General features: G+C 41.1%; 4 protein-coding genes across 5 annotated transcripts; 2 read left to right on the forward strand and 2 right to left on the reverse strand.

Moving 5' to 3' along the window:
- Positions 1-54: 54 nt before the first annotated feature.
- Positions 55-4,597, reverse strand: fbxo45 (F-box protein 45). The gene is made up of 4 exons (XM_030398565.1): positions 4,475-4,597; positions 2,552-2,946; positions 1,231-1,587; positions 55-1,100 (listed from the first exon to the last, which is right to left on the reverse strand). Exons 2-4 carry the CDS (start codon positions 2,876-2,878, stop codon positions 915-917), a joined length of 870 nt encoding a protein of 289 aa, XP_030254425.1. The 5' UTR covers positions 2,879-2,946; positions 4,475-4,597; the 3' UTR covers positions 55-914.
- fam168b (family with sequence similarity 168 member B) lies at positions 3,317-9,080 on the forward strand. The gene is made up of 7 exons (XM_030398567.1): positions 3,317-3,739; positions 6,059-6,150; positions 6,245-6,325; positions 6,414-6,556; positions 6,746-6,944; positions 7,309-7,433; positions 7,545-9,080. Exons 2-6 carry the CDS (start codon positions 6,081-6,083, stop codon positions 7,419-7,421), a joined length of 606 nt encoding a protein of 201 aa, XP_030254427.1. The 5' UTR covers positions 3,317-3,739; positions 6,059-6,080; the 3' UTR covers positions 7,422-7,433; positions 7,545-9,080.
- Positions 9,081-10,119: 1,039 nt separating this feature from the next.
- On the forward strand, positions 10,120-16,102 carry rbbp8 (retinoblastoma binding protein 8). 2 transcript variants are annotated; one of them, XM_030398346.1, is made up of 16 exons: positions 10,120-10,203; positions 10,853-11,004; positions 11,133-11,175; positions 11,312-11,407; positions 11,488-11,579; positions 12,063-12,135; positions 12,472-12,653; positions 12,756-12,851; positions 13,204-13,277; positions 13,793-13,857; positions 14,454-14,724; positions 14,931-15,099; positions 15,182-15,270; positions 15,478-15,601; positions 15,797-15,959; positions 16,063-16,102. In XM_030398346.1, the coding sequence occupies exons 2-15, from the start codon at positions 10,905-10,907 to the stop codon at positions 15,817-15,819; spliced, it is 1,497 nt and encodes a 498-aa protein (XP_030254206.1). In that variant the 5' UTR covers positions 10,120-10,203; positions 10,853-10,904; the 3' UTR covers positions 15,820-15,959; positions 16,063-16,102. The 2 variants fall into 2 exon arrangements, with proteins under 2 accessions (XP_030254206.1, XP_030254207.1); XM_030398347.1 differs by having other exon boundaries at positions 15,478-15,595.
- Positions 16,103-17,127: 1,025 nt separating this feature from the next.
- Positions 17,128-23,971, reverse strand: slc35d4 (solute carrier family 35 member D4). Its single transcript, XM_030398349.1, has 15 exons — positions 23,728-23,971; positions 23,023-23,069; positions 22,418-22,495; positions 22,237-22,318; positions 22,064-22,141; positions 21,888-21,913; positions 21,622-21,673; positions 21,452-21,500; positions 19,420-19,465; positions 19,241-19,276; positions 18,611-18,645; positions 18,390-18,459; positions 17,683-17,776; positions 17,452-17,516; positions 17,128-17,324 (listed from the first exon to the last, which is right to left on the reverse strand). Exons 1-15 carry the CDS (start codon positions 23,797-23,799, stop codon positions 17,270-17,272), a joined length of 885 nt encoding a protein of 294 aa, XP_030254209.1. The 5' UTR covers positions 23,800-23,971; the 3' UTR covers positions 17,128-17,269.
- Between the last annotated feature and the right edge of the window lie 627 nt (positions 23,972-24,598).

Raw genomic sequence — 24,598 nt, forward strand, 5'->3', positions numbered from 1 at the left:
TGGTACTTGGGCAGCCTCTGGTATAACATTGCATACTAACACAAGCATCAAGCGTTTTTATTATAAGGGTGGCACCATGTAGACTTTATTTTTCGCGCCTTAGAACCGTACAGCATCTATAGTACCATAGATAAAACCAAGAAATAAATAGTGTGTAATACTACGGTAGCACATTAAAAAGGACACACATTAACATGTTACAGGTATAGTTTCCATTACTGGATAGGGATTTTAAAATGGCAGATGTTACAGTCCATATGCCGGTATCCAAGCACATGCATGACAGTTGGTCCGCGTGTCCTCTGTGTGTTTGCCTGTAGCAAAATATAACATCAGGTCACATTTATTTGGCATTATAATCCAGTCATCAATTATAGTTAAAATGTGTTAATCCATGATGAGCTGCTTCTGCTAACTCATACAACAGATAGCGATTTGATAACAACTACTGTTCGCCGCCCGTGTCTTGTATTTGCCACCGTTTAGAAGAGTTTTGGCCTCGTTCGAGCAAGCATAAATTCTCAAGTAAATGTTCAGCACTGTTAGCCTGAATGGCATGGAATTAAATAAGGTTCACCTATCCTGTGAATAAAACAGTCCAGCAGCTCAAGTGTAAAAAGTGGACACTTCCACGTTGATACAGAAACATGTGTTATGACAGTTCCCGCACCGTCCTCCTCCCCCGTCGATGGTCCGGCCCAAGAAACTGACCCCTCGTGTAGCTGTGGTAGAAACGCCGACAGTTTCTCTTTGTGTGTGTGAGTAGAGTTATTCTGTGTGGAAGAGACGCGACCACTTGGCATCCGAATCCTTTTTAAAACGGTGCAACAATCAAGAGTCCGTTGACAGAAAAAAAAATCCCACAACCGACCAGTGGCCTGTCAGTTTTGACGTTGGCACAGGTTACTCTGCTTCTAGCCGTCCAGAGGTTTTCCCAGGTACACCATGGTGACTTCAGTGTTGCCGTACACTGCAGAGACGGCAGGGTACAGGCAGGCTTTGGGCAGTCCACGAAACGCTACTCCGAGAAACTCAAAACCCCTCTCGAAGGCTAACGTCTTGTCGTCCATGTCTAGAATCACTCGTATCCTTTCCCCGATCTGTGGATGAACACAATTACACCTCGCTGAATTACAAAAACACCATAAACATACATTTTTTTTCTCAAGGCAACAGGTAATATCTCTATCTAAAGTCTGATGAGGGTGCAGATGTGGCTCAAGCTCCTACCTGATATTTTGGTGCGTTGTTACACTGTGGGAAGTTCCCGTTGACCTCTCCATTGTGTAGCAGGTTGTTGTCGACCAGGTTCCAGCCCCAGCTCTGGTCGTCACTGCCCAGCAGGGCCACGTAGCCCTGGCACTGCATGGACGCCCGCTTCGTGGCAATGCCTATCACTGCCACTGTGCCAAGAGGGCCTTCCCACCAGATCTCCCAGGCGTGCCTCCCTTCCGAGAAGCCAATCTTGCCACGCGCACCGTCCGTGCTCTGGGCGATGGGGTTGCGGTGCAGGGTGAAGCCGTTCTTCTTCACGTAAACATTGCGGGAGCAGTCGTGGGAGCTCAGACCGTGCTGGTAGGCCTTGAGCTGTGCAGGATGAAAAGACAGGGGCGACAGATTTGAAGAAGTTAACCTGGTGTCAAAATGTCAAAAAAGCATATTTTATAACATCATTTTGGAAATGTTGGGTGCTGCAGGTCAGAGAGAAGCTATCTCAGTGTATTGTTGGGAAACACTTCCTTCTATAGATGCTTGCATAAGGAATGTGAGAGAGACATGGTCATGGACTTTGAGCTTTAAGCTTCTGTAAGATATTAACAATTAGTCTGATAAGTAAACGATTATGGCCGGTATTTGAGATAAATGTATCAATATCTTATAATAACAGACTTCACCTCTATGGAAGTGATATGAAGCTGGGGTGACATTTTTCACTCAATTTAAATTTAATTCTTTATTTTCCATGTTCTCTAAATGAGCTCCAACATGCCCTCAGGAACTTCCGCGGGGTCCCATGGAAAATAGAGAATAATATCATGGCATATTTTCCCATGGAGAGCCCAATTTAGAGGATCTGCTAAAAATAGGCTTCACTGTCAGTGGGCCTATAGTGTCTCTGCATATGATGCAAACAGTTATGCAATAACAAACAGCACACTCACAATTGGATCTTGTAATAAATAAACGGGTCCATAGTCTAAAGCTAGTGAATAGAAACAGAACATCACCTAGTTTAGCCTGTTAAATTGTATCCCCAATACTTTGGCGACTCCAGACAACTTTACACCAAACCCCATTTAGAATCCGGCTATTTAATTCGTGCTTTCGGCATACAAATGCACTTATGTTGCACATTGCTTTGTATTCTTTTATAAAAGACTGATATGAATCACTAGGGTCTTCCGGCACACACTATCGTAGCTTATTGATTCATTTGAGGACACAGTGTTCCACCTTCCAGGTGTTAGCAGAGCAAAGGTACTAAACAGGCTGATTTTTGAATGGAGCTTCGTGCAGCCGGAGAGAACGGCGGTACATCGGAGAAACCTACTTTCCCCTTGTAGGTGGGCAGGTTACACAGGATGTCAGACCGCATAGCTTCATCGCTCAAACTCCGGTTGCAGAGGCTGCGCCACACCTCGCTGTTTTCATCCGCGAGTATGTTGTTCCAGTGCCAGCAGACCAGCGAGCAGCGCATCAAGTCGGAGAGCTCCAGATAGGAGAAAACATGCTCGAGGACCCGAGCTGGCAACCTCCCGGCCACCCCTGCGCCTCCTCCGGCTGCAGCAGCGTAGGGAGAGCCGGCGGAGCTGCAACTGGCTGCCGCTGCTGCGCCCATACAGGAGGAGCCTCCTCCTCCACCGGCCGCTCCAGACATTGTAGCCCTGCTCTTCACCGACGAGACCAGCCAGGCCAACAGTTTCACCTTACACCGGAGAATGGTTCCTAATATGAGTTAGATAGCAACATTTTACCGATAAAACCACATATAGGTCGCTCTAAATCACAACAGTATGGACCCCACTCTTCCCACTCCAATGGCTGAATGGAAACGATGCGTCAAGGTCCTCGAAGACCAAATCAATTTAATGTACGACTGTACCTTAAAGAAACGAGTGAAATAATTTGTAGGAGTGTCGACAACAGTGGTTATTAATCAAAACGACAAACTCCTGCGTTGGTCCATTATAAGGTGAAGGGAAGCCTTGATCAGATTAAAATATTTTTTATTTCCTGCAAGGACCACGTAGCATACATAATAATGAGCTCACAGTGGATTGCCTCAGCGTTGCAGTGTTGAAGACACTGGACGTTAAAATTCTTGCAGCGTCAAAGTGTCAGCTAGCTACTGTGTGACAGTAAACAGAATATTGGAAATTATACTTAATAAAAATGCCACGGTTACTAATAAGCCATTTTATCGGATCTGTTACGTCATTTCAGTAGGATTCGTAATCGTTTTAGGAGATCGCGCAATTGTCGGGGAAAATAAAATAGATGTGGTGCATAAAGACAAACACGTACACATTAAAATAATAATAGTAGTCCTGGTAAAGCCAAGTGTCTTTTTTTATATTTATATTTTTATGTTTGTGGACCACGTGACGGTACACGGAAGTGACGCGGAGTGCTCAAAAGAGTTCAGCAAAGCATCTGGGAGCAAAACACCAGCTAGCTTAATTTCATTTTACACCAGAGGACCACAGGAGGGGACTAACAGACGGTCAAACAGTCAACAGTAAGTCCTGCTCGGTTATTGTCCGGATAAAAAAGACGTGTGTGTTATGTGTTGTGTCGGGACAGGCGTCACTGCAGTCACAGCTGTCCGGCTGCCTGCCTCCTGTGCTATGCGGCCTGTTGACAAGCTGTCCCCATCTGGCTGCTGTCCGGGGACAGTCCGGTGGTTTTCCGCGGTCGGACAGGTGATTAGCAGGTCAGTCGGTACGGCCGGACCAACCTGCAATGACGAGCACGGTTTGCTAGCGACCGGCAGTGCAGCTCGCGAGGCTTGCGGGCTAAGCTAGCTGATGACAGGATAACAAAGCCCCGCTGCGTTCACGTTCACCTTTCAGAAATTCTTCCACTTAAAGGTTGCCATCTTTGCAGGCAAAATGAATACCGTCACCTTTAAGGAAATACGTGAACACCTTGTGATAATGAAGACCTCCCGGGCCAACAAGCAAACCACTCCGCAGCACTTTATTACGAGTATTTTAAACAACAACGTATTAATATCCACTTTGTGTTTTCGGGAAAAGAAGATGACGATGAGCCTACTAAAATATTTATTATCGACCTAACTATTGGTGTTCACGGCCCTTTTGGATCTATTTTCAATGTGGAAAATGTAATGATTAGTATTTATTCATCACATCATATTTTTTAGTGTGTTTTAAATAAAACTAAAAAAATACATAATTTTTTGTTCGTAGATTTCTCTACGTAACCGCATACGGTGCTACACTATACTCACCAGGCTATCACGTCACAACAGTGGCTCCATTGCTTTAATTGTACCACAATGTTGTATAGATGCTGTTAGTAGTGCGTTTCAGTCTGTGTTGCAATTCCCCTTGAATAAGCGGTTGTAAAGTGATGTCATGGTGATTAGGCCGCCGCTAGAGGGCAGCGCAGTGACGTAAGCTGGAACCAAGCGTCCAGCTAATGAGCATCATGTGGAGCAGAGGTCGAGCCTGTCTGGGGCTGGATCCTTAAACACTACCTGCGTGCTCACCTTTATCTGTAGTCATGTCGCGACTGAAATATCTAGCTACAGAAGTGGCTTGGTCTGGGGGTGTAACAGAAGTATGGGATTACGACAGGAATACATCAGGCAGCAGGGTTTCTCTGTGATCCTCTTGATCCTCTGCGACTACAAGTGAATGTATAGGCTGCCATATACAAGAGACCTGAGCGTCTGTAGTGTATATAGTTTCAGAGAATATCATAAATCAGAGACAGGACTGACCGATGAGCAGGACTGAGAGAAGCAGGCGCCATTTAAAATCTGTCTGCTTCGTCAGCAGCATGGATTTATTGACACACGGCATTGTTGGTCTGCTGATATTTCAGAGCCTTGGTGGGTCAGAGAAAGGATCGATGAGCCAGGCAGACTGGACTAATTTATTCGTCTGAATAGGGGTCGACTTAAGTGGGACCAATAAGTCCCTAGTATCGGTCCCACGTTTGCCGTAAAGATTAAACTGTCAAAGTTTCACACAACCGGCACAGTTTACTCAAGTACTGTTCATAAGTACAATTATCAGGTACTCTTCTTGAGCATTTCCATTTACTGCTACTTTATACTTCCTCTCCACTACATTTACTTGATGCATTTAGTCAGTAGTTGTTTTGCACATTCAAACTGCCTTGAATGCCCTGACCGATATACTGGTTGGTCAGTTTTATTAGTACCTAGTTATAGAAAATAATGCAGAAGAAGATGCTCGGGGGAATTAATTGGATTTCTAGTGAAGTTTGTTGTTAACTGGAAAATATCTTTCCTGCATTACAAGTATTTAACAACCACATTTCAGGGATCTTTCAAAAAAAAGACGCTTTTATGAATATATTCTGTGTACATTAGAAAATCGGCCAATATATCCATATTAGAATGATTCTCCTTCCTGAAATTGGCATTGGCATCTGTCCCAAAAATCACTTATCAGTCGGGTTCTAGGTGTAAGGGTTAGATTTCATCTCTTTTAGGCCATTTGTAGTCCTCACTGTTGTACTTGCCAGATAATTATATCATATCCTCATTACCATGTTTTTGTTGCATTTTCAACTATTCAGATTACTGAAATGTCAGGAGCTGTCCGTGGAAAGTGCCGCCATGGTGCCTTATTTTAGAGATTTTTGATAAAGGAGATGTATCACATATATTGTTCCACAAGACAGAGCTACTTCAGTGTGACAGAGTTGTAGCTGATGTAGAGCGTAGGACTTGAGTGTGTTTTTAAAAAAAAGAAAAGAAAAGGCAAAGCAATCTGTGCTAGATTCACCCAGATGATCTTTGCATTCATTTTGAATTTGCATGTTCTTTTTCTTCTTTCAGCATCTCTGAGTAAGAGGCCATAATGAATCCAGTCTACAGCCCTGCGTCAACAGGGGTCCCCTTTACCAACACTAAGGGCATAGGCTACCCAGGTAATTTAATGGTAAAGCAAATATTCTTGAACCTGAGATCAAGAAAAGTAAAATGTACTGATACCTTTTTGTTGTTCTCTTTTGGTAATCCTAGCTGGATTCCCTGTCGGCTACGCTGCTGCTCCGGCATACAACCCCAATGTCTATGCAGGGGCCAACCCGGCCTTCCCCAGTGGTAAGAATGAAGTCTGCATGTCCAAAGTGAACATTACTCTAAATTCAATAATCCGCAGCACTAACTTAAATTGTCCTCCTCTCTTCAGGCTATGCTCCGGGCACTCCTTTCAAAATGTCCTGCTCTCCCAACACAGGGACTGTCCCACCGTACTCCTCCTCACCCAACCCCTATCCTGCTGCTGTTTACCCAGTCAGGAGCACCTATCCCCAACAGAGTCCCTACGCACAGGTCAGTGTACATGTTGTTGAAGGGCTGCAGATTTTAGCTCTTGGTTCTGGTGTTATTACCTAAATCTGCCTGAGGATGGTGCTATAATCTCAGGTCCAAGTGTCAAACTTTACTGTAACGTTTTCTTCTGTTTCATTTTCTCTCCTCTTTATCCTGTCACTGCTGCAAAATTGTTTTTCTGTGATCCAGGCATTAATACCTTCACAACAACAAGGCACCTATTACACACAGCCTCTGTATGCGGCACCGCCTCATGTTATCCATCACACAACTGTGGTCCAGCCAAATGGGATGCCTGCCGCCATGTACGCCCCATCCATCCCTCCTCCCCGCCACAATGGTGTCACCATGGGGATGGTAGCCGGCACCACCATGGCCATGTCCGCTGGTGAGGATTGGTTTCCATTTCTACTTGTATCTTGTTTTGTAGGAACGCCAAATTTGAAGTTGTACCTCCGTGATATTGGGCGATTATCAGCTTTTTCCTGCCCCAAACTGTTGTTTTTAAATCAACCGAATAAAAATCCAGCATCAGTTGACCTCGAGTAGTAACTAGGATTAAAAATGCAAGAAATGCTTAGCCTGTTTCTGCAATTCTTTCCCACTAACATGACGCACATAGTTTAAAGTAAGATCTTCCAAATACGGCTGTTGCATTGTTACAATCTCAGTTAATCTGGACCCCATTCTTTGTTGTAAAAAGTGTATGGTGTATCATATATTGTGCACTTCAATCTGTGGTTGCTTCTCAGGAACCTTGTTGACAACACCATCACCAGCGCCTGTTGCTCCACACCAAGTCACGATGCCCACATATCGGCCCCCTGGCACACCCAGCTACAGCTACGTGCCCCCACAATGGTGAAGAGCGGGAAGCGTGAGTATGATGTTTCAGTATTTATAGGCTGTTAATCATATATAAACTTGTCTTTATAAACATCAAACGGACTTCAAGGTGATATTCCAGCATGTCGCTCTCTCTCTGCAGGTCAGAAGATGGTAGATATGCATCCACACTCTACTCCAGTGTTTTTTGCTAGTGGTGAAGACCTGCGCCGCCAGTGTCTGCAACCAGTTACTCTTCTTCCAGCATAATGTGAATCTAAAAACCCAACTACATAGAAAGAGGCCCATTTTGGATAGGAGGGGGTGAAGAATAGGCCCATCCCCATGACCCCTGTTAATGGAATAAGGCTGCATTCCATGTCACACCCCAGCGCCAGCACCTCGACAACCTGCTGCATATCTCACATCAAACAGCAAAGCAAATCCTCCATGCAAACCTTTTTTTCGTGGACTGTCATGCAGGTTTTTATAGCTTAAACTCTTAAGTGGTGAAAAGGGAGTTTGGAATTGTTCTTAGTTTTGTTTGGTTTTTTTTAATTTGGGGGAATACATATGATGTTGAATGCATGTGTATATATAGATATATGAAGTAATGCTAGCTCAATCTACCTGCTGTGACAGATGCAAAATCAACAAAAGGCACACATCCAAAGGATCTAAAAAGAGTAATAATCTGCAATGCTGAATCACCAGTGACCATGTCTTACATGTGAAAGAAGAAAAGACCAGAAATGTTTGTTCATGCAAAAACCATACCTGCACAAACAAGTGCAGAACAAACTGTACTATTTTCACTGCTTTGTGTTTTGGTAAGTGACGCTAGGTTTTTTATTCTTTCTCTCAGTGATGCACTGTATGCATTTCGTCTTTCCATTTTTGTATTTTAAGAAAAAGATGGGACTTTGAGTTTCTGCCTCTGACTGACGGCCTTTCCAGCACTTAATCATTCTAAGTCTTTTATTTTTTCCTGCCCTGTCGATATTTTTTTCTGTTTCTTTTTTTTTTTTTTTTAAGGAAAAGTGTATCAGCTTTTTCAAAAGTGTGGAGCAGATTTTGTTTCCTGCTTGAAACATTTATTTGGTGTTTTTTAAACTATTCACTTATTTTAGCCGGAAGTATTTTTGTTTTGGAACAAGTAGAGGGAGTCGTTGGAAATCATTTGCACCCATTTGAGAGTGAGTGAGTAGGAACTGTGTGTGTCTGTGCGCGCGTGTGTGTGTGCATGTGCCTGTGTGTGTGTTTGTGTGAGGGAGGATTAAAATAGAGACCATTCAAAATGGTGCCATATAGTGCGACACGCCTAGAATATTCGACCTATATCTCACAATAATCAATTTGTTCTTAGGTAGGTCTGAAGCACTACATCATGAGATCACTGCTAACTGTGGACATATTAGGAAAACGTGCTATTGTTAAACTCCATTTGTGAATTTCACTACTGAAGCAAGGCACTAATTCAAAACAGTTTATAAAGATATCTGACCTTTTACATCGCTGGCTGTTTTACCTCAAGGTTCCAGGCTAACACACCAATATCACTGTTTCAGACATGCTTTTCTATGTTGCCTCAGTCACCTCAGTTAAATAATATGTTTTGTAAATGTTATTTTTGTGATTTTGGTTCTTGTTTTGTATTCTTAAGAAAGACCAAAAATAAAAACAAATATAAGGATGATAATCGTTGTTCTTTTCCTTAATTGTGTCATTTTTGTTACTTCTTAATCTGAACAGTATGTGCCTGACAGTTGTAGTGTGTGTGTGTGTGTGTGTGTGGAGCATAAACTGCAGTGTCTCCTGCATAAATAGTCTTTTCAGTGGAGCTACTCAGACCCACCTGCCCTCAATCAACACCTAACACGGCCATGGGCTCACAGCAAAAATGAGATCCTCGACTCCGCACACAAAACCACTCCCCCTCAGACAATTTAATTGGGACAATTTTCTCTTGTGCTGTAGGACTGTAGGAGCAACCATGCATAAAACATCTAAAACAACATTTGTGTAATCCAAGGCATATTACGACTGGGACCAGGAAATAATTACTTTCTGTCCATTGAATCCCATGCATATTTTACGATCCCAAAGGTCAGAACATGAACAATCTGCTCTGTATGTTATAAAAACAGATTATTATGCCGGAATTGCCTTAATATTGTTGGTAGTTGTAGTGAGTTAATAGTTACAGTGGCTTGTTTGGGAGGGGAGGGCGTCAAAGATTCCAGATAAGCAGTCGTAAAAGGAGAAGAAGAAGAAATTTCATTTATAGTTCCAGATTTTAGCGTTAAAATTTGCATAGGAATCAGTGATGGATTGTCAGTGTACGCTGGGGAGATGATGGCAATTTTGTAAGCATTCCAATTTGTTGAAGAGGTGAGACCTTTCGGAGCAGTAATATGCTCTGATTCCAGTTCTTCATTAATCAGCTTGAAGAATAACAAGTCAGACGGCAGACCAGATGTTTTAATAGAGATGCATCAAACATTTCATATAGAATTCAAATGATTGGACTAAATATAATACTTGTATGGATACCGGCACATATAGGAATCAAAGAAAATGAACAAGTAGGCAAGATGAGAAGCTCTTTTTTGTAATTTATTAATAGAAGTCAGGAATGTATAGAGTCCCGATCCACACTCCACACCAGTAGGTGGCGGCCATGCACCGAAACGAAGAAAAAGAAGAAGAAGAAGAAGAAGAAGAACAAGGAGGAAGAAGAAGAAGATGAAGACTTCCCATCATGCAACTCGGCGCGCGAATTTGGATTTTCTGGTGAAGTCAACATATGAATACTGCTGAAGGTACGTTAACATGTTTGCCTAACAACTTATCTCTTAAAAACCTCTGCGTGTCTCTTGGACTTGTTGGTGTGAGTCTTGTTCATTTTAAAAGGCGACAGTCGCTACTTTGGTGTAATTTATCGAGTTAATGTTCGCGTTTGTTGCTTACAAAGTAACGTCAATGTTAGTTTGTTTACATCCACGAGAGGCTCTTAAATGCGCATAACGTTACCGACGCTAGTTTATATTTCCATAAAAACAAGAAAAATACAGAGAATTCAGTGTTTCTGAGGTATGCAGTGTGTGTTATACAAGTATGAAATTGTTTGGGGCTTTAAAATATGTCAGTAGTGACTGTCACAGTGTGTTGAACTCTAGCGAGATGTATAGCTAAAGTTACCTAGCTAGCATCCGCTGTGAGTTTTATTAAAGTAACTTTTCCATTTGATTTATATTTCGGAACAAGACAGGCACAAACTGAGGATACAGATATACAAAAGCCAAACTAAAGTGAAAAGTGATTTAACCGTTCATATACATGTACACAACACAAGGGTATGAAGAACATTGGCCAACATCATAATAATGATCACAGTAAAAGTTGTGAAGGCTGAGCTTGTAGCATGCAGTAGATCGTGTATCCACTGAGAGACCAGCGTTTTTTCCCCAGCTTGTGTTTTTAGGCTGCTGCGGGGCTCCTGTGTTGAAGCAGTGAATACACTATGAGCTGCCCTGACCTGAGCAGCGGGACGCCCAAACCAGCTGACCTCTTTGAAGACCTGTGGAGGCAGCTTGGAGAGTGCCACCAGAATACACTGCGAGGTAACTGACCCGTGACGTACTGTATGTAGATGTGAAATGAATTTCCTTGATGGTTCATGTAGGTTATGCTGAAATCAGATACTAAGAGTGAGTTGCTTTTTTTTCTTGTGTTGCACATTTCTGTTCAGAACTGGAGGCAAAAGTGAGCAAGCTGAAAAAGGACCGCTGTTTGTGAGTAAGCTGTGTCATTACCTTTTAGATATGATGATTATAATAACATTGGTAATTTCTAGCCTGGCTTCAGACTTGTGAACAAAGTTTACTCTTGTCTCTGTTAGTGACCTGTCATTGCATTTGTTTTCTGCAGAGATGCTCAGAGACTTGAGGTGTTTTACAATCGCAACCAGCAGCTGAAGGAGCAAAATAAAACCCTGCAGGATGCCGTCAGCCTCCTGGAGGAAAGGTAACTTCCTCCACAGCAGGTTCATTTTGTTGACAGCACAGTGTGCTACAAATACCAGCAACTATGATCACTGCTTCCAGGGTCCGTGCAGGAGAGTGTGATCGATGTGCCATCTTGGGGGAGAACCTGAAAAATAACCAGGATCAGAATTTGCGCCTCGTTGCCAAACTGAGTGAGTCATTGTTGTTATTATTCCACCGTCGGATAGAGCGTTGACTAACCGCCATTCAACACATCCTGGAACTTCACATAAAAACAATTTGTAGCATTCTCATAAACAACTAAAGTAGATGGGGAGTTTAGGAGTTTAGCATTATAAATGTTAAAAGAGCTATTGCATATTATATCATCCATCTTTGCTCACTACATCTCAGCCTTTGTTACCCTCAGGTTCACATATACAAAATGCTGAATTATCAGTTATCTTCTTTGTCTCAGCAATGAAAAGTGGGTAATTGGTGATTATCCGTGCCAATTGAAAAAAATCCCTATCGTGCATCCCTATCCATGATGTGTATTTTTTACCGTTTAGTGTTGGCTCACATTGGCTGTTCCAGTTTACCACAAGAAATGACGTCTGGCTGTTGAAGAACACAATGTTGTTCATTGTGATGTAGTGTGTCTGAAACACTGATGTGTGTCATTTGTTCCCCAGAGAATGAAAGAAACAGCCTTGAGGTTGAAAACAGAAAACTTCACACTGAACTGCAGAAACTAAAGCTGTCTCGGTAAGCTCTCCGGTGTGTTACAGTCACATTTTGTCAGCATGTTCTCTGTGAAATAAAATACATGGAAATTGTCTACTTGTGATTAACAGTTTTTCTGTAAAAGCTGACAAAATAATTACATATACTTTAGGTCTTGTAGTTAAACTGAACTGTACATTTTTGTGGTTTCACTTCTGCTATGATTGCAAGACAGGTTTCATCTGTCCTTCATACGTTTCTGTTGGGTTCAGGCTCATGGCTTAAGTTCAGTGGGTTTTGAGGCATTCGTCTTGTGCACTGCATTTACAGTAAAGTTTCAGTTCCCAGTTAAGCATTGCAGGTGTTTGTTTTGAGCAGCTCAGAGCTGAAGCGGACGTCATCCCCGGAGCCAGAAGAGGGCATCATCCCAGACTCGCCAATCCTGCCCAGCTCGCTCCCCGCGGCAAACAAACTTAAGAAACGCAAAAATGTCGACACAACGAAGTACGTTCGCTATGAAGAGATGCCTCTACCACAGGCCAACAACTCGCTCTTTAAGGGTCAGTCTGCTTTACTGTTAACAGACTTTTAATCCTCATTTGTTATCTGATCACCAGTCTGAAGGCACCAAGTCCTCTAAACATGTGTACTTCTCTTTAAAGAACTGAATAAGGAGGTGAATGATGCCACAAAGAATCCCGGAAGAGCAGAAGTGCTTGTACCCAACACGTGTGAACTGGACATACCCCAAATCTCAAGTATGACCTCATCTGCTGTGCTCCTGTATATGATCATTTTTTTTAGAATTAATGTTTAAACAGGAAGACTACTTTGAGGATCTAGGAGGGCAGGAATTTGAAACCTTTATTAATTTCCTGCCATTAGTACCCGTTTGGTCACTAGAAATCCTAAATGAGCAGTTGACTCCACAAACACACCCATCATATCAGTGAATTTCACATGGTGGGGCTGGCGTTGTTGTTGCCTAAGATTATATTCTGGTGGTTGTTTTAGCCACCTCTGTACTGTAAGATTGACAGTTTTCAGTTGCACAAATTCTGTTATTGTGACATGTGTAACGGTGTTGCTGGGTCTTTTTTTTTTTTTCAGATGATGTGAATCTAAATGCTGAAGAAGAGATAGCAGAAACATGTGCCCTTGAACTCCTTGACAAACCTCCCATGGTAAGAAGGGGTCAGACAGGTGTAAAGTCACGAGAGACGCACTACTCATCACGATGCATTTCTAGTCCTTTTAATAAACATCCTGTCCCAGGATTCGTACACTATTTAAAGGGTAACACCACCAATTTTCCACATTATAGTGTGTTTACAAGTGTGGAAAAATACGAGTGTAAAGCCTGTTCAATAGTGTGATAGCAGTGCAGTGGACTGCATTTCAAATCTGAAATTCAACTTAGCTGCATTAGTGACATCACTGGAGGTAACTTAACAGAGTACATGCAGCTTCCTCTGGAGTTTCCCTTTAACAGCTGCTGTTAAAGGGACGAAAATGTATTCACAGATTGCAGACTGACTCTTTTATACACTTGTTAGCATACACCCTAATACACAAAACGTGTTAAGATTTACGAACATGTCCTGACTGTGTGACTTGTCTCTCATATCTATTGCAGCATTTTTTTTTAAAGTTTTACAGAAAATTCACTGAGATTGTTTTCCGTCACCTTTTTTTTCAGAGAACTAAGACAACTGCCGGCCGTCAAAGCAGCTCAAAGTCTCCCGGGCATTATGAAGCTTCAAAGTAGGACGACATCAGTTGTGACATAATCATCTGCTGACTACTGTGCCAACATAGTAACTTCGCCAATATAACAATTTGTATGTAGTGGATGACATGATATAAGAGTTGAATGGTGCAATAGGTAGGATTCTTAGGTGAAACAACCAAAGATGTTACCAGGAGTATGGGCCTACAATAATAAGTAACAGTTTTGAAGTCATGTTATGGGGCCACTCCCTGCCAGCATTTCCTCCTGGGTCAACCCTTTCCTGGGCCTGAAAACCTCCTCCTGGCAACCAAAAGCTAATATAAACACCACCTAAGTGCTCCAAGCTCCCAGTCCAGAACACCAGCTGTTAACAGCAGTTACTCTGTTGATATGTTGCCCCTTACTTGTTTGGAGTATGAAATTCAACATGTAACCATTTTTACATATTGCACCTTTTTTAAAGCAGTTTTGTATACAACTTAAAATGCATGGCACTGATCCACAACCTTCAACCCACATGAATTGTCTTAGCTTTCAATCTGCTAACTAATATACAACACTACTTCAATTTCGGTCATTTATCAGCTTCCTGATACTTTCGATTGAATTTTGCTCTTTACTCATGCAGCCAAGCAACTCCAATAATGCCTGCCTTTAGGCGCCATCGCTGCTCCCCTTTATCCACGCTGATCCACAGTCCAGACTCGACCACAGAAAGATCCCCGTCCCTTCTCCCACATGTCAGACGTTTTTCAGAGGACCGTTCTGTTAACCAAGCAAAACGAAGGAAGGAGGACAACGAGCCGGAGGTGCAAGAGGAGAACAAAGAAGGCGAACAGGAAGGGGTGGACAAACAGAAGGACGACAAACATGAACGGATTAAAAGAACCGCCACCGATGTAAGTAGTCAAAGCTTTAAGGAGGAGCCAGTGGACAAGTGCAGCACTATTTTCAGACCTAACCTGATATGGCTTCCATAAAACCATACTTTGATCCACCAATTTGTTCAATTCCTATGCACATAAAAGTGCCACACAGCTGTTGAAAATGTTGACAGAATAATTTCCACATGGTTGTGAATTGTGATCACTTAAACATTTAACAGGTTCAGTCATCTCAACCTGGGATTTCCAGCCAAAGGCCAAATGTTTCCTATACAAGTCCTGCTTTCAAGAAGCCTAGTATTAGAGAAGCCAACAAGGACGGTGGTGGGAAGAGAGGAAACCCACCGCAGGAGCTGAATGCCTCACATGACCAACATGGAGGAGAACATGGTAAGAAGATCAACCTTTTTCCGATTGTATACCATCGTATTTATTTTTCATTATCGATAGAATAACGTGTTCCTTCTACTAGCTAACAGGAAACACAAAGTGGAGCCCATGTGGAGCATCGACCCAGCAGTCGCCCTGTCCATGTATGACAGCGAGTGGAGAGGAGAAGAGGTACAGTCACAACCCCATCTACAGCAGCAGTCACCTGGCTCGTACAGCTAAATAATGCTGAACAGGATTTTAGAAAAGTTTTTTTTACTTGTGGTCCCTCTTAGAAATGTTTGTGATTGACTTGTCAGAATATGAACATGAATGTACATAAACAAAGAGGATATTGGAACTGACACGAGGCCGTTTGTCTGTATGTTTATCTTTTAGGAGAAGGAAGAACAGCAGTTTCATGGAGAACTGGCAGATACCGACTGCACCTGGGTCAGTCACAGCTTGCTGCAGGGTCGAGGAGAAAACGGCAGAGACAGACGGGACAGCGTGTCTGGTGAAGGTCTTAAACACACCTATATGGATATTTTCCATATTTAAAAAAGAAATCGTTTAATAAAATTTAAGTTTTAGTCACGAAAACTCTATTTGTATTTAGATAAGAGGACAACATGCAGAGGAAAATGTCTTGCAGAATTTCTGTATAGATGTAAATTTGAATGAATAATGAATCTTTTTCTCCTTTTTGCTTTTCAAGGACTCGGTGAGAAAGGCGAATGACAGTTTGGACATGATGTTTGACACGACAGCTTATGGGGAGTACAAGTCCTACAACACTCCACAGTTAGGCCAAAGCCAGCCCTGTGGTGATGATGATGATGATGAAGATGATGACGATGAAGAACAAGAGGAGGAAGAAGGTTCGTTTTTAGATTTTAACATGCTGTGTTTGTCATCGTGTAATTTGACATTGGTTATTTCTTAAATTTAATTAAATGTCCTTTATTTAATCTCCCATATTAGAACAAGATCCTCATGAAAACACTATGAGCCAAATGAAAAAGAACAAAGCACAGTAAGAAACACTTGATTTTTCTAATCAAATAGACAGAAACATTTTTTTTTAAATTCCAATTCCTATCTCACAATGTACATTTTCTCTTTTTGGATTAGACACCCGACATTTGCACATGTGGCTGTAGTTCGCAAGAAAGACGAGCGAAGAAAACTGAAGGGCACAACCTGCAAGGAGTGTGAAGTTGTAAGTGTTCCGATCATAAAGCACAGTAACACTGACATGTCTTAACATTGAGCCAGTTTTTCAGGATGTTTTTTTTCTTTTCCCCAACAGTATTACGCTCATCTCCCGGAGGAGGAAAAACAGAAAAAGTTGTCCGCGTGCTCCAGGCACAGATTTCTGTATATTCCTCCTTGTACCCCTGAAAACTTCTGGGAAGTTGGATTCCCATCGACTCAGACGTGCATCGAAAGAGGTAATTAAGTTGTTTCTAGTTCACCCCTCCATTAAGTCATAGTGCTATCATGAAAACTGAGATCTAATTGTCTTAATAGGTTACATCAAGGAAGAGAAGAACCCACAGGCACGTTCTAGAAGAAGACAACCATTCAATGCTTTATTTTCCCCAAAGCGAAAACAGCAGGAGAGCTAAAAAAAAAAAAAAGAATGTTTGTCTCTTTGGAAGTATTGTTGGGATTTGTCCATTTTATAGAAAAAAATTAAGTATATGAAGAACAGGGTTGTACTAGGAGTACAATGAAGCTCTGTTTATACAGTGACCTTGTTAAGAATGTTGACCCTCTGACATGTTTTTCAGTTTCAAATCAACAATTCCAATGTGCTGTCTGTATGTACAGACTCCTGGTGTTTAGTTTGTTTTTGTAAATAGCGAATATGACAGAAATACTGTGTTCTAATAAATAAAAGTGAAGAACTTATTTGTGGAGTGACGTAGATGACCAAAGTTATGCCATCAACAAGAAAATAATAATAATAATAATTATAATAAATGCCTCCTCATTCAGTGTAACTAGCAGGATCACAAAAGTGACTCAAGAGCACACCTCACAGTACGATATGTAGACAAAGATCATTTTATTTGGTCAGCAGATTATCAGCGCACAGGAGTAAAATTACAAAAATAATGTGGAAAAATACAAATGTTTTCTTCAAGAAAGGAGTGCAAGTTGTCGGTTAATCTCATCACAGCTCTTATTCTCTCTCGGCGTACACCAGCAGGGCCTCTGCAACATGACTGACGACCACACTGTGAGCAGACACAAGACAGGAAATCGTGAATAGTTTGATGATGACCTCATTTCAGTGTAAAATAAAGAGGACGAACAATAACCAAATTGTTTTTAGTTCCTAAAATAAGCAGGTGATGTTCTTACCAAATGAGAGCCGGAGTATTAATGTCCATATAGAAAATAAACGGAGAGAGGCACATAGCAGTAACCTGGAAGGACAGAGTGGCAAAATAATCTGTAGTTGTTGAAAAGCAGGTCACACCAATGCAGCACAATCATTTTACTGAATACAGTTCTCTCAGTCATTTTCACTGTGGTATAAATGAACCTCACATTGAGGGGAAAAAAAATACTAAAAACTTGATAAAAATGTACCTTGGACATAAAAATCCAGACACGAAAGTGCTCCAGCGAAAATCCACTTTTTAGTTTGGCTGTGGCCAACAGCAGCAGAAACCCCAGCAGTGCACTGTCAAAAGGGTCACAACGAAGTGAGTGCTGCGAGCAAACACTGACTTTGATTTCTCACGTAACGAATCATATTGCAATTAATCTGATGTATATATTATGAATGCAACATGAGGAAATAAACATGTTTGGTTTTTTTAACATGAGAACAAGATTTGTAGGCCAGAGCATCTCTGTAGCACTTCATTATAATGGCGTCACATATTTTACATTTATAAAAAATTGTAGTCTCATGCGATTTGAATATTGCACTTTATTATCTCTATTATAATTCAATAAATTGTGCAGCCCCCCCAAAAAATCTAAACTTGATACTGAAATATTTAGACTTAATAAATAACAGTATCTGCAGGCCTCCACGTGCTACAGATAGTTAACTGTTGTTGTTTGATACCCCGCAAGGTTACATTGTCAGTCTGGGGCTCAGCGTCAGATGTCAACTGGCACCTAAAGCATGTTCTATTTTGATAGTGTAGAATGTGAACTGTACTTGTGCTGCCTCTCATTGTAACCAAGAAGATTACGTGGCTGAGCCACTGTTCTAAACGACGAAACTTTTATTTAGGTTGCTCTTTTCAATATTTAAAAAAAAAAAAAAAAAAAAAAACCTTCACCTGGCGCAGCAGCCACAGTGAAATGTGTAGGACTGAAGGGAGGGGAACTCCAAGGCACCCATGAGGTCACCTGTAGAGGGACACAGATCTGTGTGAGGTACTTATGTAGACTTTGTATTCTTAAATTTTTGCATCGTGTGTACATTGTGTTAGTTGTTATCTTTATTGACTTAGCAACTCAAGACAGGATATTAGAAACATCTGCACAAAGTCCTTCATACCTGTTGGGTGAGCGGCAAGGGCCAGCAGCAGCACACTGTTATGTAAAGGCAAGAAAAGCTGAATTTAGTCACTGATAATACCTGAAGCTGCACTAGCGTTTGCTCCAAATGTCCTGTGACATTAAATATTTAATTTAAAAAGAATATCACTACAGTTTGTCTGGATGCAGGAGCGAATCACTTCATTAAAAGAGGTTCAAAATGTGAAGGTTTACTGTAAACATTTTTTCAAAAGATACGATTTATACGCAGTTCCTCATTTCTTGTAAAGGCCCGTTACCTCATCTCTTAACTTGAATGATGGCTTCCTCCTGCAGTCTTTCTGTTGTTATATTAGAATTTAGCTGTGTGAGTTAATCGAAAAAAAGGGATCTGAATATTCGCACTAACTCTGACTCATCGGCTTATAATCGGCGGACCCCGGCACCTTTTAAGCTTCAAACGGTGTTCTGTGGACCTTAGTGTCCTCTGATAACAGCTTGTTTATTTACTTATGGGAAAAAAATGAGTTTGTGTTATTCCCTCAATTTAATATTTTACTTCTCATAAACTACATAGTAAAATGTTGCACCCAAATAAAGCGTGCTTTTTATGTATCAGATTCAGTTATTTAGAAATATGTATTCTTACCTGAACAAGTAGTTGATACACTGTTGTTCAAGGTCACTGCAATGAAAAAAATCAGAGTTTCGTCAGTGAACTGTTTTGAAATCACTTGGACACATTTTGTAAAAAGAAAAGTATTGCTTAATTTGTTTTCGATTAGCAGAGGGGTGCATAGTGCATAGCTGTGTTGTGTTCAGACTCACCTTAAATTACTGGGTTTGTGGTGAACTTGAAACACCTTGTATGCACCTAAGAAAAGGAACATTGGGCCTCATTCACCAATATCTTCTTAAGAATCTTCTTAGATTCTTTCTTAAGTTGTTCTTAAGAGGTTCCTTAAGAAAACCCTACGTCAGATTCACCAACTCGTTCATAAGCCTCAGAATTGTTCGCAGTTGTGTTCTTACATTGATGAAAGCCGCAGGAGCAATATATATGCCATTGTTTTCAGGCCTTTGATGGAGAAATGCCACGTATAAATATGGTGGGGGGGTTACTAATTGATGACATGTTTCCAATTTACTTGATTTATCTTAAATCATTGGCACATCTAATTTATTTTAGAATGGAAATTCTTTGTAAATGACCAAAAATATGAAATAAATAAATAAATATGACAGAATTATCACTGTAATATTGCATTTTATTGAACTACACAAGAGAAGAAAACGCAACCATGCCAACATTTCGGCACTGAAATGTGCGTAAAAGTACTCCTGAGTGTTCGTAGGATTTGTTCTTGCCCAAGAAAAAATCCTAGATAAGAAAAAATTCATGAATGCCACAATCTTCGTAAAATCTTTGTAAGTGGGACTTAAGAACAAATTTGTTCGTAAGAACGGTTCATGAATGAGGCCCATTATTCTTACATTCTCCATCAGAACATCCTACAACTGACTCCTGGTTAGTGCACATTTTGATAGTGATCGTCTTGAATACAACCTTTGTCACCAATCGTCCTTCTAATCTGGACAGCATTGGTTCACCACACAGTCTAGATTAGATTAGCCTTTATTGTCTCTCTTAGGAGAAATTAGTCTTGGGCATTCTGTAGAAATGACAGTCAACCTGGCAGCAACCACAGCAGTTGACATGCCCTGTATCCCACATAGATCAATAAACATAAAAAAATACACCAAGATTATTGCACCCGATAGACCATATTCACACGGCGGCCATTTTCCTGTGACATCACATTCAACGTTTAATGAATGAATTCAGCATTCATTCGGCAGCTCGAATGTCGTACTGCTGTGTTCTAGGGAGCAATCATTTCACTGCTTCCTGACTGATAAGCAACTGTCAGGACAATCAACAGTCCATTCCAGAGGGACGTCTGACTATATCTCAAGGTAAAGCACCAGGTTTGATAACCAATTAGCTTCCATTTGAACTTGCAGCTACTCTTAGCATTCAACCCCATTCTAGCGAACGTTACTGTTTGATAACGATACGAATAGGAAAGGCAAAAATTGATTTAGAATTATCAACATACATCTTGGAGACATTCATCCTGAATGTAAAAGTTAAACACATAGGATGTTATCAAACGCTTATGTTAGCTAGGAACTTTTTGAATGCTAACATCAGCTAACGAGTTATCAGATATGTTGTTTCGCATCGATATATGGATGCATTTGCCACAAGACTTTCAATGTCCATCGTCTTTTCAGTTGGTGAGCTGTAAAATGACAACAATTTGCCAGATCGCGTCCGTTTATACGACTTGATCCCTGGAACACAGCAGTATAACATTTCCCACCCTGAGCTTGCTGTTGTAAGAAGATGGCCGTCGTGTCAATAAGGTGTATGGCAAATGGTTCCATTGACGCCCTAACACAAGGGTACTGCACAGATGCCATACATCAAAAACATTGCACAATTAATCCGTTATCAAAAAATTACATGCCCTACACCAGAACACTGCACAAAAACCCTACACCGAGTTACTGCACACCAGGATATCGCCTCCTCCCAAGAGAAATATATGCCTGTTCGACTTACAGTTACAGGGTGTTGTTTGGGTCACTATGTCCTGAACAGAAGATGAGGGCAGCACGCTTATTATTTTTCCAGCCACTCTGATCAAAACCTTGCGATTGTTACGTTGTGTTCAATGATCTTCGGCATCCCCCAAGGCTCAAACCTCGGGTCCCCATTCTTCTGTTTATGTAACTCTTATGTAGACGTCACAGTTATCAGTGTAGCATCTCTATAACATATTCTTAGACTTACCAACACAGAACAGATGGCCGACAGCCCACAGGTAACCACTGTAGTCAAACTGCCAGAAAAAGGCGAACATGTAGACAGTAGATTTTCTTGTATTCTTTCTCCTGAGTATAGCGACTGAAAACATAACATTGTAATAAGAAATCCACCATTTGATGATGACGAATTGTTACCTGAGGATCGTAGAAGGGGAGGTTGATGGCGGAGAGCAGCATGAAGAATAAGCTACAAGAAGCACATTTAATATTTTTGTCACGTGAACAGGAATATTTCATTGTGGTGGTTTTTTTGGTAGTTGCAACCAAGGGAAATCTGATATGTAGTGTATTTCCTAAAACTGGCAAAAAAAAGTCAACATCTTTATGGTTGCATTCCATCTTACTGCAAGGATCCAACATATTGCACTACAGCTCGGGTTGAAGGAAAAAGGGTCACAAACCTGATGGATTTCAGCCATTGCCCCCTCTGTTGACAAAAGACACATTTTACAGAGCGAGATAAATCATAGTGCCGCCTCTGAACTTTATATTCCTCCATTTACTTCCAGCGAATAAGATAAAATGAACTGCACAAAGCTGCAGACGTTCACGTACAGCAGGAAGTGCAGGCTCTTACCTCTCTATGGACGACCTTCGTGATTATGTAACTGACAACCTGAGAGGAATTCTGAAGAGTGAAGAAAAAAGGAATGTCCTAGACAAGAGAAAAGATGATGTAAGATCACTGAGAATACAATTACTGTAATATAAAGGACAGGACATCTATGGGTGGTGGGTTGTATGACGTACAATGCTTGACAAGGCCCTGGAACCAGCATATATGTTTCCTACAAACAGGAGGGAGCCTGGCAGCCAGGAGAGAGCTGCTGATCTGTAAGACAGCATTCAAATGTTAAACATCTTACATCTGCGTATTTACAACCACTGAAAACAGTTGCGTATAAACCCTGAAGCAGTGTATAAAATGTACCTGGTGATGCGGCTCATCTCCACCCATCCCAACTTCCCAGAGAGTAGAAGCAGGACAGCGCCGATAAATGTCTGCCATCTGGAAATATGCATTGTTTTTTTAGTGTTGTTGTTGTTAGTGAACACAGCATTTGCAACTCTGCACTCATATTTAAGGGGCACATGACAGGTAATTGTGAAATGAATTAGAATGCTGATTAAAAATGTACGGTGGTCACACATTTGTTTGACCTTTTAAATGCCTGCACGCATATGGAAGCCAATTTCTGCCATCTAAAGAAGAAAAAAATAAATCCCATGGTAAAGTAAAAAAAAAAAAAAAAGTAATTATGTAACAACAATTAGTTATTGTGATAAAAATAAGTTGGCAGTTGGTATGTTAAAAATCTAAATAATGACTATATCTCACAGTTTTGACTTTTTTTACCTCATGATTTTGACATTTTATCTTACAGTTATGATTCCTGTTTTCTTTTTCTTTTTTTAAATCAAGACTCAGTATTATCTTATATCTTATTATTGGACAGAAATGGGCTTCCAAAGTTTACAGACTGTAATGACCGTGAAAGGATAAAACATGCAGAGTACTCATCTTCAGCTACTCACCCTTGAAATAAGGTTGGATATGTGAATTTTAACACTGACAGGACAAACTGGAAAAGACAAACAAACAAATATTTCAGGTCCAGGGATCATCATAAGCAACACAATGTGATGACTTTTACAATTTATCAGGAAACGCGCCACCACTGGCCGAAAAATCGATTTCAAAATCCTGCCAATTAACGTGTCCATAACTATCTGCAACAGCAGAACACGGTATAACACAGCAGCGGATGTAATACTATTATAACTGTGTCACTCTTCGATTCGGCATTCTTTAAATGCAGAAAAATGACATATTTACGCCTCGTCAGCACACACTTCCTGAAACTGCTGTCTGCCAAAATAAGAGTCGAGTCTTTGATCACAGAGCTGCTCTGAAGGAGCTGGTTCATGCCCGATTAGTGCCAGCAATTTGAAAAGGGTTTTAAGTCATGTTAAGTTGATGGTTACTGCTGATGATGAGGGTTACATTGTAATGTTACGCAATTTTCAGAGGAATAAGTCACGGGAAAATGTGCAGGAACTGAGATGGAGACTTGTTTGCTGCAACATTGAAATGCATCACAACTATAGTGCACCGGTTATACAGTCGATTACAGGATAAATAAAATAAAAATAAAAAGTCAAATAGTTTATTTTAACTGGTCAGAGAAATAACGCGGTTCTCACTTTGAGTGAACGGCTCCCCATCCCCTCTACACTCACCTTATTAGTCAAATATGATACAACGAAAACGACGCCAAAAGCGAGACCAGTGAAATGTCTTCTCCACTGCATGTTGACCCGCCGACACGCCGCAGCACGGACATGATTCCTAACCCCCCACAAAAAACAACACTAAACCAAAGACATGTTGCCTGTTCAAACTACAGACATCTCCAAGATCGGAAACTTCCCTCACTGTCCCGCTGACACGTCAAGACGTTGTGAGGCGAAGATCGTCTATCCATGAGAGGGAGCATTCACCGGCACAGAAGTGCGTCACGCAGTTTTGATGCGGCTACGTTTTTCTCGTTTTCTGCGGGACATTTGAGTATGAAAACAAACATGCGCTGTGGTAGATAGGTCGTCTGCAACACGTATGGAATAAATAAAGAGCAAGTCGGCGATTGTACAATACTTCCTGGGACTCACTTGCACCCCAGGATTTGTATGGAGTCACAGCAGAATGACAAAAAACTCCAAACGCTAAAACACAGTTTTAGCAATTTCATATACATCTTAATGTAATAAGGGGCCCATTAGCTCTCATATATAGGACAACCCTGATGACGTCATCAAGGCATTAAGAATGGGCATTAAATGCATTTACTAAATTAAGTTACAGTTACCCAAAATAATTTGCAAAATGTCACCATGTACAGCACCAGCATCACAATTGTTTTGCCATTTCTTGGACGGTTTTTTATTTAAAAACACATTTTTTGATTATAAGAAAACCTGAAAAAAATTATCATGTCATTTTGTTACTTATAAATAAAAGGTACCCCAACCTGACCTGAAATCTGTGTTGGTATCCCTGAAATGGGGTCAGAGTGACACCTCTCTCCTTCCCTTTGTTGCTGGCTCGCCCGTG

Source organism: Sparus aurata, chromosome 19, assembly GCF_900880675.1.
Source record: "Sparus aurata chromosome 19, fSpaAur1.1, whole genome shotgun sequence".
Lineage (NCBI taxonomy): Eukaryota > Metazoa > Chordata > Actinopteri > Spariformes > Sparidae > Sparus > Sparus aurata.